The following is a 21,290-nucleotide window of genomic DNA, read 5'->3' on the forward strand; positions in this document are numbered from 1 at the left end:
TTATCAATGAGTTAAGTTTATATTAGACTGTATAAAAATACGATCGCCTTACAGAATAAAATGTAATCGTAACGTAAATTCTATTGAATGTTTTTGTGCATATCTCGGAAACTAAAGTCGAGTGGCGGTAACAGGTATAGGGGAAAGTTGTTCAGAATAGTGGCCGTGACAACATATTTCTAAGTCATAAAAATGAGGTGTGACCTGGCGTAAATAATTACCGAACTACATATATCAAATTAAATTATCAATTTCTAGAACAATTATCAATTTCTATGAAAAGAATCACTTAATTTTCATTCGTTAATAAATGATCACATACATCATTCTTAACAATAGCGAATTTAGTTATGAGTGTCGCTTCTGACATTCTAATTATTAGAATGCGTTATTAGCTACAAGGTCGTTGGACCTTTTGAATTGACTGAATGTGGAAAAGAGAATTCGCGGGAAATTACGTTATGGTACGGATAGCCAATGAAAATTAAATCGGAGAATTTGTCCATATTTGCATGATGTTACGTAGAAATGTAGATGCACGTGGCAAAAATGTATCTTTATATATTATAAATATATATACAGTTATTTATATTATTTAGTGAACTTCCGGTTTGATTCGGGGCGAGGATAACACGCGGACGGAGAGCTCTGTGGGAAAAGTGAAGTGTGAAGGGAAAAAGGAGAAGGAAACACAGAGTGACAAGAAGAAGGGCAAATAAAGTATGAGCATACGAGGAGAAAGTAAAAGAAAAGCGAGAAGAAGACAGGAACGAGAAAAAGAGATACAAATAAGAAAAATTAGAAAAGGAGAGGTTAGGAAATCAGAAGCGTGGCAAAAAAAGTAAGGTAGGGAAACGACAGATGGCGATAAACAGAGGAAGACCAAGGAACACGGGTAAAGCGGGAGATAAGGCAGATTTCAAAAATACATTGGATAAATACAGTTTGTCAGAAAAAGAGACACCAACCAGAGAGAAAGGAATGGAGGTGATGATGGTAAAAATGGAGAAAATGGAAAGAGGATTCGAGGCAATGGTAAAAGAAATAAAGCAAGTGGAGGAGATGAAGAGGGAAATGAAAGAGGAAAGGGAAAGAAGGGAAAGAGAGAAAGACAGAGAGAAAGAAGAGTGGGAAAGGGAAAAGAAAGAACTATCGGACAGAATCAGAAGAATCGAGGAGGAGAAGGACAGGGCAGAGAGAGAGAGAGAGAGAGAGGGAGAAAAGAAGAAGAAACATAGTAATCAAAGGAGTAAACTGGAACGAAGGAAGCAATGAAGAGACAGTAAAGGAGTTCATAAGAGAACAAATGAAAATAGGGGCAGTGTAGAAAGAACAAATATGATAAGGGCGAGGGACAAAAACACAATAATAGTGGTGACGATGAAATCAATAGAGGAAAAAATGAGGATAATGAAGGAGAAAAGCAAATTGGAAAAGGGGGTATATATAGATGACGATCTGACAAGAAAAGAAAGGAAGGTACAGCAACAAATGAGAAGGATAGCCAGAGTAAGAAGGGAATAGGGCGAATATGTAAAGATTGGATGTAAGAAACTAAAAATAGAAAACAGATGGTACAGGTGGAACGAAAACGAAGAGAGGCTGGAGGAAGAAAGAAAGAGAGGGGAAAAAAGGTGAAAAAAGGGGGAATAAGAGGGGGGGACTACAAAGGGGATGAAAATGTGCTTCTGGAATGTAGCTGAGTTAATAAGTAAGGATAAGGAGGTGTGGGAATATTTGAAGTCATTCGACGTGATCGGACTCACGGAAACATGGATAGAGGAAGACAATTGGGAAAAATTAAAATATAGACTACCCAAAGAATTCGACTGGAAATGCAGGGCAGCAATGAGAGTAAGGAAGAGGAAAAGAGGAAAAAAAGGAAGAGCAAAGGGGGGAATAATAACGGGTACAAATAAGGAACTGAAAGAAATAGAATACAATGATATAAGTGATAATAAAGTGGAAAGAAAAATAGTATACAATGATAAAACGTATAGGGTAATGGTGGTTTATAATCAAGACACAAAAGGGACATGGAAAGAAATAGAGGAAAGAGTAGACGGAAGAGAAGAGGAAGTGATGATCATCGGCGGAGACTGGAACGCAAGAACGGGAGAAGAGGAAAGGCCGATAAACGAGGACCTAGGGAAAGAAATCAAAAGACAAGACAATAAACATGGAAGGAAGAACTCTGCTAAAGTACCTGGGAGAGAGAGTCCGGATGATAATCAATGGATGAGATAAAGAAGAGGAGGAGTGGACATATATCGAGGAGAGAGGAAACTGAGTAGCAGATTATGTGATTGGCAATCAGAAAGCGACAGAAGAAATAATCGACATGAAAGTAAGAAAAAGAACAGAGTCGGACCACATGCCGTTAGAAATAGAAATAGGGGGACCGGAATTACAAAAAAATGAGGAAAAGAAAGAAGAAGAGGAGGAGAAAAGGGAATGTACAAACGAAAGTGTGGAAAAATACCTGCAGGAATGTAAAGACTGGACCTGCAAGGGAAAAGCAGTAGAGGAAATGTGGAATGAAATCAAAAAGAAGATAAACGAAGCAGTGCCAAAGAAGAAAGTGAAGATAAGGAAATGGGGCATGAGAGAGAAAGTGCGATACGACAAGAAGTGAAAAGAGAGGAAAAGAGAGATGAGAAGAAAGGTGACAAAGTTTATGAAAAGAAAATGCAGTGGAGAAGCTTTCATAGAGGAAAAAGGCATTTAAACAGTGGTACAAACAAAGAAAGGAAAGACACGAAGAAGAAGAAATGGAGAAAATAAAGAAGATCAAAATAGAACAAGAAGCGTGGAAATACATAAATAAGTATAGAAGAAGAAGGGAGGATATAGATGAAGATATAAGCGAAGAAGAGTGGAAAAATCACTTTATGAAAATTTTAGAAGGAACAGAGCACAAAGAGGGCAGAAAAACGGAAGGGCATAGAGCGGAAGAGAAAATAATAGAGGAGAGAGAAGATAATATAAAGAAGAAAGAGGTGATCTACCAGTTAAGAAACTTGAAGGAAAAGAAAGCAATAGGGGAAGACGGGTTAGAAAATGAGGTATGAAAGTATGCACCGAAGGAAGTGGGGGAGGCGTTATGGAAGTTGTTAAGGAAAATATGGAATGGCGAAGAGATAGCAGAAGATTGGAAAAAAGGAGTAATATGTTTCAAGGGAAGCCGAATTAGAACTGAGCACGGGAAAGACCAAAATGGTAGTTTTCGAAAAAAAAGTAACAAAAGGAGACAAAGAAAATGGAAATGGGAAGAGCTACAATTAGAAGAAGTGGACGAGATAAGATATCTAGGGTACATACTACAGAAAAACGGAAGTGATGAGAAACACATACAAGACAGGAAAAAGAGAGCAATAATAGCAATGAAGAAAACATGGAGCGTGGGAGAAAGAATATTCAAACAGGACTACAAGATGAGAATGGAGCACTGGTAGAGAGCGTGGCGCTGTTTGGAGCAGAGGTATGGAGCTGGAACATGGAAGAAAGACTGGATAGAATACAAAGAAGATATGTGAAATGGATATTAGGTTTAGATATGACAACACCAAATTATATATTGATAGAAGAATGCAAGCTAATAGAAATCAAAGAAAAAGCATTAAAAAGAGCAGCAAGGTATGAAGAGAAAGCCCTAGAATCAAAAAAGGAACTAGTAAAGGAGTGTATAAAGAAAAGAGAGAGAAACTGGAGAAATGGCCAAGAAGGGAAAAGAGAAAGAAGGGACTAGAGGAGGTAAGAAATGGAGGGATGCAGATAAAAGCAAGAGAAGAGCACGAAAGGATGACAGTAGACCAAATTATAGAAGAAAAAAGAAAGAGAGAAGCAGAAGAGAGGGGGAAAAGGATAAGGGAATCCAAATATAACATACATTACAGAAAAATCGCCAAAGAAGAATTACCAAAGTACTTAGAAGGGAGGATGAAGTGGAAGAACAGAAGAATATTAGCGAGATTCAGATGTGGAAACGAGATCAAAGCAAGGGAACTCTGGAAAGAAGAGGGAGAAAAAAGATTTAGACTACGTAAAAGGAAATAAGAAGACCTGAGGTATGTAATAGAAGAATGTGAAATAAAGGGAGGACCAAAGGACATAGAAAACACGCTAAATGAGACTGGAGAAGGTCTAACAGAACTAAAAGCAGTAATAAAGAAGAGAAGGGCAATACAAGACAAGGGCAATACAAGGGGAGCAACGACAGGAAGGAAGCACAGTAAGGAGGCAAAAGCCCAAAGTTGTAATAGTGTTTTAGTAATTAGTTTTTAGTTTTTAGTTTTTTTTAGTTTTAGTTTTTAGAGATAGAATAATTAAGGAAGTGCAATATAATAGAGTGGGTAAGAGGGGAGGTAGATATATAAGAAGCGAAATAGGTATAAGAGATGTAAAACCGAAAGTTCGTCCAAAGTCGAAAGGCACGGACTAAGCAATAATAAATAAAATAATAATATACTATTTAATACTGTGGCGGCACTCGATAAGCCAAATACTACCACTCGACACTAACTAGTGACGGACGATGGCAGCGCAGTGGTTAGAGCCTTAGGTTACGAACGTTCGAGACCTAAGTTTCGAATCCCGGCGACCAGAGTCAAAAAAGACCGTATCAAAAAACGGAGGAAAAATCAGCAGTACCCCAGCAGCGACATCTCCTGCCAGCATTTACAATTATCCCGGACAGTCGACAACTACAATAACTACCACGGACCATACACCTCAATACTATCAATTATTTATCATATTTTTATTCATTTTTCTAAAAAAATAAAAATTCAGATCTGTGTAGCAACGGGTGGTTCATAGTTAAAGATTAGAAATAACCAGGAACAAAACATTTCATCTCAAAGTACGGCATCTTAATATCGTAATCTATTTCAGAATTACAGTTTTATAAAGAAATCAATTTAACGATCAAATCCACCACTCTATATTTTCATTCGCATCATTCTCATCTCAAATTCTTTTTTTTCCAATTTTCATTAGATTCTCGATAAATCCAACAAACCAGTTCTATTTAATATTTACTTTAATAACTTATTCCTTTTTCTCTCCAATTAGCGCCATTCCACGTATGCTGTGCTTTTCTCCTAAAAAGATTTAAAACAAAGGTCATGCGTCGAAATTCTACGTGCTATGCGTTGATTACATTCGCAAGCCGTTTTCGTGAGTTAAACGAAAGACGAAAATGACACGTCCATAAACGAGGATGACGTCAGCTGTGAGGGTCGAAGCATCAAAAAGCGACAGAGAATGGTGCACTGGGTTTTCCTCGTCGTCGAATAACTCGGTTAATTACTCAGAGCGATTCTGACCCGTCTGTGTCCGATAAATCTGATTTGCTCCAGCGACTCGGTCAATCGCTTTCTCGCACGAATGCTTTTTAGGCACGTCGGTATTTCTGCCGGTAATGGCAACACCTAAACCGAGAGACGATTACCTTTGTTTCAAATTTTCGAATCGAGTCGCCCATTCCCATTGCGAATCACAATCGATAGATTCCACATTATTTCATTTAGTTTCGAATTTTTACTTATTTTTTCCTTATTTTATCTGTTTCTATTCTCTCTTTTACTTCGTTTCTGGTCATGATAGTGTATTATTACAAGATTTAGAAATAGGGAAAATGGAATTTCTGTTAGATGACTTTTTTATCGAAAAAGTAGATTTTTAAATTCTTTATTTCATAATAATAAATCATATTCGTGACACAGATTATATGGCACTTAGATCGTTTTCGATCTAACTCATTACCCTCTCTAAATTATAAAAACTTTTTGAAGAAACGGCAGCATGAACATATTAGAAGATAGGAAGATTAAGTTGTTTCTTCTTGGCACTATATTATCTTTTTCAAAATGTTTTGTACCCCATCCTGTATATTTTAACAATACACTGCTATTTTGTAATTTTATTGTTAATTACATAATCATTATCACGTTTGAAGCGAAACGATGGATCAATATTTCCCGGCTAGTAAGGATCGACAGTCCTCTTGTTTCCCCTCTGATTCCAACTATTTTATACACACTATACAAGCTGTTTAAATCATTATTATCGATATAAAGTATTTCCTATCATATATATATGTTGGAGATGTAAGGGACACCAGGGCCTTCTCTTTGGAATTCTTCGTAAAATCCCCAATATTTTAGTCTCCATAATTTAACTCGATTATAATTGTCCGAAATTTGTGATAATGAGCTTGGGCTCGAGGCGACAACTAGTCGCTGAACGAGATGAACGTTTTTACCTAACAGAGGTATGGAGTAATTCCATAGCTCACCTTAAAAGAAATAGTTGTAGCGGCACGCGACAGTAAACATTCCAGCGGTTTCTGTCCCGTGGCTAGCCACACACCCTATTCACACAGACCCTATTCTTCGGGCAAGATGATTACCATCGATGCATCTCCACAGTACATGTTCAGCTATCCTGAGGGCCCGCTATAAATCTTAGGATTTAGTTCACTAAGGTCCTTCAAACGGATAAACAGTCTTTATTCTAACAGTCCCTAAATCTACCACCTACTACGGAGTACTATGGGAAGATACGGGAAATCTGCTTTTCTCACGAACAACGCTTCTCGCTAGCAACTTTCTCTCAAGGGCGGTTAGCATCCTTCTTCAACCACCATCATAGAAATTAACAGGAACATCCATTTCCCTCACTTTCCGAACGAAGGCTCTCCTCGACGAATCCGATGATCTCGTGTCCTTGGATACACCCCATCATAGTTTTCCTCTGCAGCATCATCGTGACGGAAAGTCATTCTCTCGTGAGGTCTCATTAGCGAGTTACACAGCATCTTCACGATCAGTGAATACTCTAACAAAGAATTAATTTAGTAATACTTGTACCGTAGATACTTAGACTTTGGAAGAAAGTACATTTGTTATCCCGTTGACCGCGGATTCGTTATCGAACCTAAGACCATTGTCATTAGTGTCGAATCACCGCGGTTACTTGCCAATTCTGTAATATCCACACTTGTACTAATAATCATATTTGTAGTAGTAAATATCTTCTTTATTGCATAACAACAATGTTTAATCCAAATGAAAATTCGTTACACGCCCTTAATCCTAATCATAATGCGAACCCAACGTATATAAACAATATTTTCGTTCTCCAAAATTTATCAAACATTAGGAATAATACAGAATCTTTGTTTTATATTTAATGTATATTTAGAATATTGTGAGAAATGCATTGAGAGAGGCAATAACAGAGAATACCATTTATACAGACCAATGAAATATAATTGAAATAAAATATTAATACGATAAACGTATAAAGTATACTTTCATATTATTTTTTAAGAAAATATCAATAAAATTATAAGGAAAATGTGATAAGTATATTTTTCTTATATTCTGATCTTCATATCACTTGGTGGTTAATAGGAATTATTTTAATGACGTAGATAACAAGAAAGCAAATATAATTCTTTAGAAAATAGGTGGTACATATACGAAATTTTATAATAAACCAAATGTATAATCAATATTATATTTTTTAACTATTAAACATTACGTATAAAAAACTACATATTCAATGCTAAAATTATATAAAAAAAACAATTTTCGAAATATCAGATTGATTCTGATCTTTAATACTGCTTCTCTATAAGGAGAAATGATAATTCATTATTTCATTGATCTCTTTTGTGAGAGATATTTGAAAATATGACATATATTCTATTATTTCACTTGTGATCTTCAATAACCACAAAATCGCAACTTTAAAACAAATCTTTCTACATCGTGCGTCATTATGAAATTTCATCAAAAAACTTTTCATCCCCATCTCGAACAGATCCTTCTTCAACAAACTAACGCCCCCATCTGACATAACATCGCCCAAGCCTCCATGGAACATAACCATTTGTATTCCATCCGTTTCTAGCTTTTTCTTTTCCCTTGAATATCAATTTACCCTCCAACCAGAGGTAACAGGGACACAAGGAAGACCATTGACTCAGAATCCATCCCAGAATCGATGGCCGTTATTCTCTTTGAAGTCGCGACAAAAAAGAAAAAAGAACAAAAAAGAAGGAAAGAAGAAGAATAGCGGTGAAGGAAACGGAAGCCTCCGATATCGACACACAGCCAGGCCACATTGAGGATTGAAAGAAAACAGACGAGCTGCAACCAGTCGCGCTGTAGTCCAGGGTGCGGGGGAGGGTGCGTTGTTATCCGTTAAAATCTAGGTTATGAGTGCTAGGGCAGGCCGCGAGGGAAAATCGAACCGAGAGGCCTGGACACCGAGAGGAAGAGTAACTTACATTTCTCCCCTCCTCTTTCTTTATCTCGTTCTTCCTTCGCTTCTCTTTTCTTATTTTATTCCCTTGTCACCCCGGTGTCATTCTGTTACTCAGCTGGTGTGTCGTTCGTTATTGGTTGGCTGACAGTGACTAGACGGTCCGAGCTTGTTCCAGGGAACAAGAAATTGTATTGACAAAAGTTGATCGCACGAATCACTAAGGAAGATGGGGAAAGAAACCGATGAAATATTCGGACGCTTCCAAAGAATGAAATTTCATGGAGAAAGAGATTATGATGTTTACAATGGATAATCGTTATACACTGACAAAGTGCCTTGTTTGCTGTGAGATCTTATTTTTGGATAATGTTTTATTGGGCAATAGTGTGAATTGATTTATTATAAGCTATTAAGCGATGAAGAATGTTCGTCTCAGTTTTATGTTATGGAGATTGTTTATATTGATGGAAAGGATGTTAAAATTATAACAGAAAGAAAAGTGAGAAAGGAAATGGAAAGATATGGAATTATAATAATAACACTAGTAAAGTAATAATAATATAGAATTATGATATGGTAGTAATAATACAATACGAAACTATAATTAATTGAACGTTTGAACGTTTTGAACGATAGTCGACATATCATTGAGTCGTACTACTACTATATAGTGTACTATTAACTGTAATAATAAATATTATTAATCCTAATAATGTATTAAATTATTGAATAACTCGCATAAATTTTTCCTTCCGAAACATATGAAATAAAATGATCTATGTACTTAATTTATACTTTCCCCTATTACTTGTTATGTATAGAATAAGTTTTATTATTTTAATAAAACTTTTTGCTTCATTATCGATTTTTTGGAGTATATTAGCATTATGTATAAGATTATACTTATACATAGTGTTTTATTGAAATTAATTAATCTAATATTAAATATTAGAAAAGTTATATTCTAAAATATTTCATAGAACTTTATTTTTAATTTCTTATTACAAATGTGAATAGCAAGAACAAAAATTTCAAAGTACTCTTATAAATATTTAATTGGTATCTTAAAGCCATAATTAATTAGAATATTTAGATTAGCTTCAGAAACGTTACTTAATTTTAACTTCGATTTATATTTATTATTTCATATGATAAAAATTATTGATGTTCTTTAAAACGTAAAATATAAATGCAAAGAGTATTAGTCGCAAAATTGTTGTAAATATGTAATAGTTGTAACACATAAAATACGATTAAATATTCTAACAATATATAATATTGAATATCCTAAAATTTGGCAACTTAAGTTCAACTATTCTAATTAACGATGAACCAGGAATAGTAATTGAAGTTTAATTTATTTATTAGTAATTTTATTGAAAAAACATTAGTATTCTTTAAAAGACATTGTTTTGCCTTAATCAATTTATTATTTTTCTTTATCTTATTACAACTTTATCATTATCACGGTGCTTAGACTACCGATCAATAGTTTGACATTGCTACGTGTTGTGTGGAACACAAAACCAATAAAAATTTAGATTTATTTTTAAATGTAATGTGCAATGAAAAGATTTATACTGATAAGTGTTACACAGTATTTTTATTTAGGTAGATTATTATACTCAGCTCGTCTGATCGTCAAGTTATAGGTAAGACAGAAAAGGATTTTCCTCATTGATTGAGAGATTACCCTGATTAGTTCCAACAATAACATTTAAGACCGTTTGATATTTCGACAGATCATGTATTTAATTCTAATTTTACAACCGATAATTGTAAATAAACAATTTAAATTTGAAACATTTCCTAATTTCACAAAAATATACTAAGTATTGCTTTTGATCATTAGTTTGCTATTAATTCATATAACCTTAATAACAATCAGATATTATTAGTAAAAATCGGTGAAAGTGTTCATATATTTAAGAGTGATAGATATGTAAGTAGAATTGGAAAAATGATTCCAAATTTCGATAGTATAAATGTAACAAAAAGATATGAAAAAAACTTTCACAACAAAAAAGGGCGTAAATTAAGGAAGGAAAAAGGGAATGGTGAGGTCTTTCAACATAAGGGATACAAATACATGTTATTGCCACCGCGTAACCGCTGCGGCGCGATGCGACGGCGCATTACGTTCAGAAGCTTTTGTATTTCGTATATTTCTTTCTTTATTTTTTCACTGTATCTGCGCGTATTTCCCTCGACTTTCTTCGTTTTTGTCGCTTATCGCATTTGAACAGGATTGGAACAGGATGGAGTTTCGCGAGATATCGTTCCTGTTCCTTTTGTTGCTGTTCGACCACGTCGGGACAAATGCCGAAGCTGCTGGGACACTCGATGAAGAATAACGAGTTGCAGGAAGAAGCTTCATAGTCGGTGGTAACCAGGGGTGGGTTCGTTTCTAGAGGAACATAATTCAACACGCTCGACGGATTTCTTGCTGTAAGAGATAGTAATCCTGTTTAAATCAAAGAGGTTTTGTCTATTGCTTTCTTTTTTTAAAGGATACAGTGAAATTAATTAGCTTTATGTGTATAATTTGTGGTATTCATAATGAAAGAATGATGAGCGTTATGAGGGTTGATAAGCGATTTTGCAGAAAAAACAGAGATTATGAATCTATGGTGTTGAATTTGAGATGTGGAAGATCTAGTAAGATTTTTTCATGATCTGGAAATATTTTAAAATGAACATGATTTTATTACATATTTTTTAAAGCAATCCTTTTAAGTTTTTTAAGGGGGTATTCTAGTCTAGAGGCATGAATTTCGGGCGTATTTTGAAGCTCTGTACAAACGAAACAAAAAATATTTTTACTATCCATTTTTTATCATTTGTTTATTGATATTTTAAGATTACATAAAAAGTCAACCGAAAAAGAAAACTCAAAATTCACAAAGTTATGAGCTGGCAAAGTGAGGGGTCCAAAAAAAAGGGTGTCCTGGCGTTCATGACTTCAACCCTTCTGGTCATCTGAAGCAAAAAAGCCGTATGGATTCTTAATTAGTATAGATGCGGCTATAGCCTGAACCTCGGAAAAGTCAAAAACATATTTTTCACAAAATGACGGCCGTTTGAAGAAAAAGTTTCTTTTTGGGCATGTTTCTTTGGCAATTCCGAATTATTTAAAAATAGTAAAATTAAGAATTTTGATCTGAGCGTGGTTCAGGCGACAGAGGAATGTATAAAGAACATCAACACCAAATTTAAAATAAATCGGTTCATTAGAACTTGAAATATCGTGCACGCCAACTCGAAAAAAGTAGTTTTGAGAAAAACGCGTTTAAAATTTTGAGACAAGTTTCCGGCAATTTTACTCATAGAATGGTACAGCATATTTACATATTTTTAATCGGCATTCCTGCTCTATACAAGAAACCTTCCTCTATTTCAAACTGCTCATTCTCCGAAGTTCTTTCATGGAGACGAGCAGTTTTGGCTTCCTTTGATGCCTCTGAAGCTCGGAGTTCAGAGCGCTCGATGCGAACTTCGTCTCTCCTAACTGCGAACGCATGAGCTTCTGGGCCAATCGTGATTCCCATGACACTTAAGATTTTCAATACGGGTATAAAACCTTCATTAAAAATGCATATTGCGAGGAAAGTGGAAATTTGGATTGTCTGCGTTCCTGCGTGGATGTGCTTCGGAGCAAAAGTCCATATTAACGAATTTAACGATTCGTTATTATTTTGGGTTTCAGAACCCAAACATCGTTCCAATCGAATTATTGAATTAAAAATACACTAAAAAGGGATAAAATACAATAAAGATTTTATGAGGGTATTCATACGTAGTTATTGGGGCAGAGTCTACCGTCTACTGTTCATTTGTTCCAGTCGGGCCGGAGTAGATGCCGCGTCACAAAAATGGCTGTAACTTATAAAATAATTGAAATTTTGAAAAATCCTTTTAAGGGCATATTTTTGAATGTCTGCACTTTGGAAATATGAAAGAAAAAAATTTTTCGATTTTTTCAAATTTGTAGACTAGAATACCTCCTTAAGTATTTCATTAATATATTTTTCTTATTTGTTACTTTGGTACTGCCCTTTATGACTTCCATACTTGAAGACTTCTCGTATCTTTGAGAAAAAAATACTGTATATGTATATAAAATTGCGTAGTTGTATTCATACTTCTTGAAAAACTGTGACATAATTATATGAATAATTTATTTGTATTTACCTATATTTTATTGAAATAAATTCTCTTTATAAATCATTATGTCTTTGTAAATTAAGATTAATTCGATAATTATGGAATTATAAATAAATCATGAGAATTACCTGAACCTTTCAAAATTATAGGATTACTAATTACTTATATCTATAAAGGCAATTAATATTAGCATTATATCGTATCACAATTAAAAATAAGGAGAAGCGTTAATGCTATTATTAACTGATTGCATGTTGAAAACGTATTTACTATCAATTTAGTCGATTAAGAAATTCACTTCCTATCACCATTTCTTAACCTTTTTATTCAACATTAGAAAGAGTTATAATTAGAAATCGAAGGAAGAAAACACCGTAGTCGAATCAATGTTCTCAGTTCGAAACGTTCTCAGAGTATCTCGTGCTTTTTAATCGTTTTAATAAATGATTATGACACGGTAAACCGTGTCGGCTCGATTTATAGTAGCCTCGTAATGAACACGTTCCATTCTCTCGTGTACAATACCGTTACTATTTTTAGCGACTTTTCATCAAAAGCGGTTGAATGAAGCCTTTTTCAGATCAGACTGGATTTCATTGCACGGTTTAATCTTTTTTCCTTTCTTTCCCTTTTTGTTTCTTCCTTTTTCTTCTGTCAGCTATGTACATATCTGTGATATATTTTCATACATTTCACATCCAGAAGTATCGACTTTTTCCAGATCTTTTTCTTCATTGGATTAATAATTCAAATAATTAATTTCAATTAATTAATAACAACCACGTATAAGAGAATGGGAACGTTTAAGCGGAACGCAGATTTGTAATTATCACGGAAATGTTTCCTACTTTTATAAACGAGATCCTATATACTTTGATGATAAGTACATTTGGTTAAAGGAAATGTCATCTCGTTTTAATATCTTTTACGATTGAATTTTTCATTATAAGCTTCTGTAGAGAAATAAATGTTGAGGAGTGAATAAAGTGATCTCTCTTTTTATGAATGATAGAGGAGGGCCGAAGGATTAAATTAATACTGCTATGGATTCTTTGAGGAGAACTTCAAACTTTTTACGAATGTGATATGAATAGTATAAAATTATTCTCCTTGATTTGACCTAAATGCTTTCGTGAAACTTTATTTATAATGTAAATTTTAAGCATTTAGTTGAAGTTCTAATGTTTTATAACGTTTTATACTATTGCGATGTTCTACAATGTTCTAATTTCTTTCTGCATTTTCATCTACGTAATTAAAGAAATGATACTTAAATAGTGATTTGTTTCACTTTCTAAATATTATAATGGGCATTTTCGGACATTTAAAATATTTTTACATGTTATATATATCCTACATAATAAAATTTTCCATAAATACATGAATATTCTCAGTACATACATAGCCATTTTCCCGCTTCCATTATTGCGCTATACTAGCTAGCACTATAGAGATACTAGCATTATTTTGTTACTAGAAAAGGACACTATTTCTTTTTCCTACTGAACATTAATTTCCTACTAGACATTACCATTTGCTATCGCTGTCACTTTTATTACTGAAAGGATATACTATTTTTCTACTAGAACTTTGACATTCACAGAGTTTTGCTTATTTCGAATTTCTTAATTGTTTCCTTGGTAGAGGTATTGTGTCAGGACATAGTTAATTGTTTCAAAATGGTGAACATTGTGATTCATGAACAATATCATCTTTTTTCGAGCTTTGAACTTATTTTGATATTAAAGTCTATAGCAACAATATATTTTCGTTTAATACTGAACGACATTTCTTTTTTAATTGTAATTTAGCACTTTGTCATAAACATTATGTATACACATAGACTTTCGTCTATGTTAAATAACATTCGATAATATTCCTTAGTATACAAATTGTTTTATATCGACAGCAAACTCGTAAATACTAAACGATGGATTATTAACAGAGTGGCATTAATAAATTCGATTTTCGTCTGGATTTTAATTATTGGACCGTTTAATAAGTGTTACACAGTTATGAGTATAGGAATTTATCGAATAAACATCGTTGATTAAATAACCAACGTTTAATACCTTTTACGGTGATTATAAATGTTCTCTGAAAGTTGTTACGAAATTCTTAAAAAAAAGAACATGTAGTTCATAAAATTAAAAAATACAATTAAATATAATCTGTTTGGAAAAAGGGTATTTTCTAAATAAAGCAAATACAAATCAAATGAAGTGTCTTGAATAGAAAATTCGGATGAAAATTGAATATTATTGAAATAATTTTAAGAGGTTATCAAAAGTTCGAGATAAAAGCAAGGAAATAAATTTAGATAGTCTGCATTTAACAATGAAATTATACCAATTTTGAGGAAGAATTAAAAGCTCAACGATAACTAAAATTGTAGAAACATATTGTAGAAACATGCATTGTAATTTAAGAAAAAATATCATACTTGTTAAATGTGAAACAAATTACATAGCAGGTATCAATAATTTATAGCATTTTAATTTACCAGAGTTCTTAATGTTAGAAAGAAACCAATTGACTTCAAATATATATTCATTTGATTTGCCGATTGCTTTTGTTCAAACGCTTTTATCTTAGAAATGTATTTTGCAAACCAAATGCAATATTCGATGCTTTACTTTTTAACTCCCATTACATTAAAAAAAAAAAATTGTTTATGCGGCAGTTCTGTATGTTAACGAAAAGAAATTTCGTTGCTTTGAATAAGACTATGTGGACGTTTGTTGAATGCCATGAGAGATTTGTGGTTTTTTTCTGGTTTTTCTAATATCGAATTGGTTGTGATGTTTTGTGTAATAATGAAGAGAAAAATGTTTTGAGATTTGGACACTTGAGTTTGTGATATAATGTAGAGTTATAACGTACAGTAATGTGCAGATTATTTATTAAAATAAAATAATATAATAAAATAAAAAGAGAATTTATTTTTTGACACTTCGTTTACACCAATTACAATTTGCTTCTGAACTCCAGCCGTGACTTTCCAAGACTGAAGCTTTTACAATTTGACTTTCGATCGGATCTGTTTCTTTTTCCTTTATCACCCTTCAATATCCCCGCTATCCATGCGTTTGTTAGGCGTCCGTAATCGTTGCCACGCATGCCTTCTTCTCGAACATTCGGCGGAAGGACCGTTGGGATATTGATGGCTCATTAGGCACTTCGGCGATATTATCGCCGAGTGCCGCCACATCTTTATCCCCGTCATCAGTCCACCGGATTTAAAGTGTGCCGGTCGTGACAATCTCATGATGACAATTATCATATCTTTAGGGAATATGTTCACATGGTGTTGATAAAAATGAATCTTTACTTATTTCCTTTGCGGCGTTAGTTGCTTTTACTTCAGCATTATATATAGAATATACTGTTATATATAGAATTTTAAATTTAAAGTTATAAGACACATGTAGAACAAGGCAGAAAAGTAAGTAGATTGTTTAAAGTCCTAAAAACAGAAAGTCTGGTAATCGAATAGGTTTATCGAATAAATAAGTAAGTTTATTCAAAAGTTCCCTAGAAAGCCCTTGTAATCAAAAGAACAATAGAAGTTTATACGAAATATGAATTATTTTAAATTATATTCATATCATTTTAACTAGCTATTAATAATTCTTGAGCCTAATACATTTTAAAATGCAGTGGAAGATTTAAAGTAGCATTAAATCTAATATTTATTCATGGAAATAAAGACATTTTCAACGGTAAATGACCTAAGATTTTTACATGGCACAAACTAGACTACTAACAAACCAGAGCATTATCTAAATAAAAAATATATACAATAATAAATAAAATAGAAAACTGTTATTTTAATAATACATACATACCTATATGGTAGAGATACATACATAATTATATGGAGAGATTTTTTCAGACAGATCTGACGAAATGTAAACAATGTTGCGTGAAAGCCTAAGTGCCGATAGGCCGAAAGGGTCGGGAAACTTCAATGGTTCAAGCGGCCTATCAATGTATTCTCGGTTCTTCAATTAAATAGTTACTCGAAAAAAGGCGTGACCATGGTCGTGAATGTTTACGGAACACGTGCGTGGTGGGGGCATGAAAAGACGGTAAAGGGATATTTGAGGGAGAAAGGCAATTAGCCGTCAGTTGTTAATTGAGAGTCTAATTGCAAGGAGTTAGTTCCGAGTCGAGAGAAAGTTGCGAGTTGGTTAATCATTAGTTGTCGAGTTATTATGAGTTGTTAATTATTAGTTGTGAGTTGTGAATTATCAATTTAGTTGTCTTAATTATATCATATTGCTGCATTAAGTTTGTATTAAATAACAATCGTTTCCTGTTTAATCCACTGTAAATAAATCCATTTATAAATAAATTTATCATATAGAATAAAAATCACTGAAAATCCTAATTTCTAGTAATTCTGATGATGATTCTGTAATATGCTTTCGGAAATGATTTATCTCTAATTAGTTATCAGATTATAATATAAATAAATATAATAATTGTCATAATAAACAGTAATATAACATCTGTTATATTTATATTACTTTTTATTTCAATAAATGTTTGTCGAAATAATTTCTGATTGTACTATATTAACGTAATGAAAATTCACTCAGCAATAAAGCTTTTAATTATTGTTTTATATTTTTGAATCATAACCATACAAATCAAATTAATTCGGCTCATTATTTTCGATCTCTACATGTAACTCAAATTTAATTGCTTTTAATAATCTCACTTAAGTGTCATTAATAAATTAGTAATTAATAACTCAATATACAATAATTGCTGTTGATCATTGTTATTATTCCTATGTATATATAAGAATCTATTTCAAGCATTTATTACTAATAACTGCTAATGGAATTGTGTTTTAGTCATAAGTTCCGCTTCTTGTCCTTAGAATTAGCACGTAATCATACTGTTACTAAATTTATTTTGAACTAGTGTATACTAATTTACTTATAATTCTCAATGAGAATCTATTGTAAAAAGTCTACTAAAAAAAAAAAAACTAGTGTATAAACATGAGAAGATCATTCATAGAGACATTTACCAATTTCTTATGAGCTAGGTTCTTATAATCAATTGCTTACGAACACCATACAGGATGCATACCATAGTACGGTGATTTTACATATAAACAAAAATAAGTAGAAAAAACGAATAATATTAATCTTAAGTGAGAATGTACTTAAGGCAATTATATGTTCCCTGACCTGCCAAAGTTGAATTTGAATATAAAGGATTTTCTTCGGTCAACTGTTATTAAGAGAAACGAGAGAATCGTTGATAACAGAAAATAACTGCTGTCATAGAGGTCGTCGGTATTTTGTTGAATGATTTGCTAAAAGAAAAAGAGATTAATATCTTACTCGTTGAGATCATGAGTGACGCGATCAGTGTGCTCACTGATTTACAACACGACGGAAATGTAATTAGGAGAAATTTGGAGGAGATTATAGGAGAAACGTCGCCAGATGAATTCTTATTTAGGAAAAGACTTGATGAGAGGTTAAAAGCTCGAGATCTCAATTAAGATTAAGCTTTAAAAACCCTGTTAAATTTCAGATGTAAAAAATGTGAAGGTCCAGTCTCGAACGAAGAACCAGAGAGCGATGCCATTGAGTGGGTACACAATATCGGCGCCGACCTGGAAGGACCAATGGAAAGACCAACGGAGTTAGAACGAAAGAGAAATACAGGTCACATCTTCAGATGAGGCAGATATAATTCTCTTAAATTCTATATCTGTTCGAATCAAAAATTATATTCATGAATGGTAGAAATTGACACAAGATCCGACGTGTTTATCCTGATTAAATAATTACAAAATATCCTTTCATTCTCATGTTTTTCAAAGTTATAGACCACTAAATGGGGATTGACCGATTAAAGAAGTGAATATAGTTACATATATGATTAGCCAATTGATAAGCAAAAATGTAATGTTTCCCATAATCAGTTTATTTCGGACATATTTTAACCCCCAAATCTATGGGAGGTTATCGATTAATTTTAATCCTAAGACAGCTAAATGAGTTTATGCATACCGAACATTTTAACTTAGAAGACTGGTGAACAGTATAAACATACAATCGATCTTAGAAACGTCTATTATTTAATACCCATAGCAAGGTAGGATAAAAAATCCACATATTTAGTTTTAATAATGTTTTATTTAAGTTCAAATATTTATCGTTTGGATTAAGCGTGGCATGTTTCGCTTTTATGAACATTTTTAACCTTTATGCTCGTAATTAAGAAATAAAGGTATTCATTACGTGATTTATTTACACGATTCGTTTGAGGAATGTAAAAAATTTGTTGAGTCAACGTATAATATTTTAAAGCGACTAGAATTTATCATAAATTTAGAGAAGAGTATATTAACTTCGAGTATAATAGCTATATAATAACTATATAAGAGCTTATTGTAAGTCTGCTGCCCTATTGCGTATGTTTAGCGTTATAGTCTCCTCCAGCTATGAATCTATTGTCCAGGTCTTCGAGGAATTTATTTCGATGAATAGACTTCGCTTCTTTGGAAATAGAATGTCTAGGAGGACAATATACTGATGATGTTGTGATCGGACCATCCCAATTTTCTATCGCTACGTTTGTAGCTTGGAGGTAGTCCTTCTGGAATGATAGAAGCTCATAGTGTTTTATGCTGGTCTTGATGCTAATTTCGGTGCCGCCGTGGGCCTTTCCACTGGGATGTTGGGTATGGTAAAAGTTATAACCATTTATTTTCAGGTAATTTTTATCGAATGAAATGAATTTCAGATATAAGCATTACGTCAATTTCTTGTTGTTTTAGGAAGAGTTCTAGTTCGTATTTATGCTGAGTTAGACCGTTAGCATTCCAAAGAGCTATGCGTATTGGTTTATTTTACGTCGAAGCGTGTTAATTTGTCCTCGATGATTATAAGCAATGATAACAAGTTATTAATTTGCTCTGTTTATTACACGATTAATTTTTCAAGCCTATTGAAGTTATCCGTATTTTGTGAACTGGGAACACTATTTTGTGATTGATCACTATAGATTTTCGGTCTGCTTTGATTTCCTTGAATCACCTGTGCATAAGAAGTTGGAGGAGTAGTGAATTTTTGTGGACTAAGTGCTGGGTTGGTTAGGTCCTTAACTCTGGATTTGGGATACTTATTATTATACAAGGTCTTGTAGATTGTGTAGTATCGCGAGGAAAAAACCTGGTTAGAAACTAAGCAAAACAAGGTCGCCTTTCCTTCGGTTATTAGTTTACATAGAAAAAGCCTGTGTGACCAAAGTCACCTAGTTCTTGCGAAGCGTTAACAGGATGGAATTAGAGAAAGGGAAAAATAGCGCTAATGGAGGGGAACGATTCGAATCCAAGGAGCGGTGAATCGAGAAGTGAGAGTGGGTCGAGAGGTCAGAATTAAACGAGGAGTCGAAGAGTAGAGTTGTTAGAGTTAGCGTTGTCGAGTTGCGTTGTTGAGAGTGGAGTTGTTAGCGTTGCGGAGTTGCGTGAGTAGCCAAGTTAGAATAAAATTGTTACTATTAGTTCCATATTAAACAACCATCGTTTTCTGTCTCATTAATATCTGTATAACTAACTTATTGTAAAATAAATTACAAATAATAAATAGTATCAAAGAAATCGTATACCTAATATTTCCGCGATACTACAATTGTGCAATCTTTATAGTTCGCAGGATGCTCTCCTTGACAGAGGATGCACTTCGCAGGAGTTTCTGAAGATTTAGTGCACTGATCTGTAGGGTGAATACCTGCACATTTAACGCAGCGGTGATTGTGGTTGCAATATTTCTGCCTGTGGCCGTACCTTTGGCATCTTTTACATTGAATTATCTCTTTTTTTATAAAAGGTGGTTCAATTTTTACTACAGAATTCATTAACGGGGTATTCTAGTCTAGAGGCATGAATTTCGGGCAGTTTTCTGTACAAAGGAAACAAAAAATATTTTTACTATTCATTTTTTTATCATTTGTTTATTGATATTTTAAGATTATATAAAAAATTAACCGAAAAAATTCAAAATTCACAAAGTTATGGCAATGTGGGGGATTCAAAAAAAGGGTGTCCTGACGTGCATGATTTCAACCCTTCTGGTCATCTGAAGCAGAAAAGCCGAACGGATTCTTAATTAGTATAAATGCGGCTGTAGCATGAACCTTGAAAAAGTCAAAAAAATATTTTTTCACAAAATGGCGGCCGTTTGAAGAAAAAGTTTCCTTTCGGGAAAAAAAACATGTTTTTTTGGCAATTCTGAATTATTTAAAAATAGTAAAATTAAGAATTTTGATTTGAGCGTGGTTCAGGCGATAGAGGAATGTATAAAGAACATCAACACCAAATTTCAAATAAATTGGTTTATTAGAACTTGAGATATCGTGCACGCCAACTCGAAAAAGTTAGTTTCGAGAAAATCGCGTTAAAGTTTTGAGACAAGTTTACTCGGACAGCGTCTACCGTCTACTGTTCATTTGTTCCAGTCGGACCGGAGCAGATGCCGCGTCATAAAAAATGGCTGTAACTCATAAAATAATTGAAATTTTGAAAAAATCTTTTTAAGGACATATTCTTGAATGTCTAAACTTTGGAAATATGAAAAAAAAAAATTTTCAATTTTTTCAAATTTGTAGACTAAAATACCCCCTTAAACGATTGATATTATAGGCTTCTTTGTTATTTGGTTTTTGCTTTAAGTCAATAAAGAATAAGGATAGCGGGCTCTTTTGTGATTCTATGCCTTATATTGCTAATGTTAGTTACTTCATGCCCATGATTTAATAGTTCAAGTTTCAGTTCATTTAAGTTAGCTGAGTGGTGGATGTTGCGTAGTTCCACACGA

The 21,290-nt window shown here is 33.4% G+C and overlaps 2 protein-coding genes across 2 annotated transcripts in view; both read left to right on the forward strand.

The window, feature by feature from the left end:
• Positions 1-21,290, forward strand: part of LOC126925022 (octopamine receptor beta-2R-like) — a 543,796-nt gene that overhangs the window by 70,195 nt on the left and 452,311 nt on the right. The gene's annotated exons all lie outside the window — the stretch shown is intronic.
• On the forward strand, positions 2,375-18,151 carry LOC126925067 (trichohyalin-like). The gene is made up of 4 exons (XM_050740237.1): positions 2,375-2,614; positions 2,712-3,065; positions 3,362-3,636; positions 18,001-18,151. The coding sequence occupies exons 1-4, from the start codon at positions 2,375-2,377 to the stop codon at positions 18,149-18,151; spliced, it is 1,020 nt and encodes a 339-aa protein (XP_050596194.1).

Source organism: Bombus affinis, chromosome 15 (genome assembly GCF_024516045.1).
Source record: "Bombus affinis isolate iyBomAffi1 chromosome 15, iyBomAffi1.2, whole genome shotgun sequence".
NCBI lineage: Eukaryota > Metazoa > Arthropoda > Insecta > Hymenoptera > Apidae > Bombus > Bombus affinis.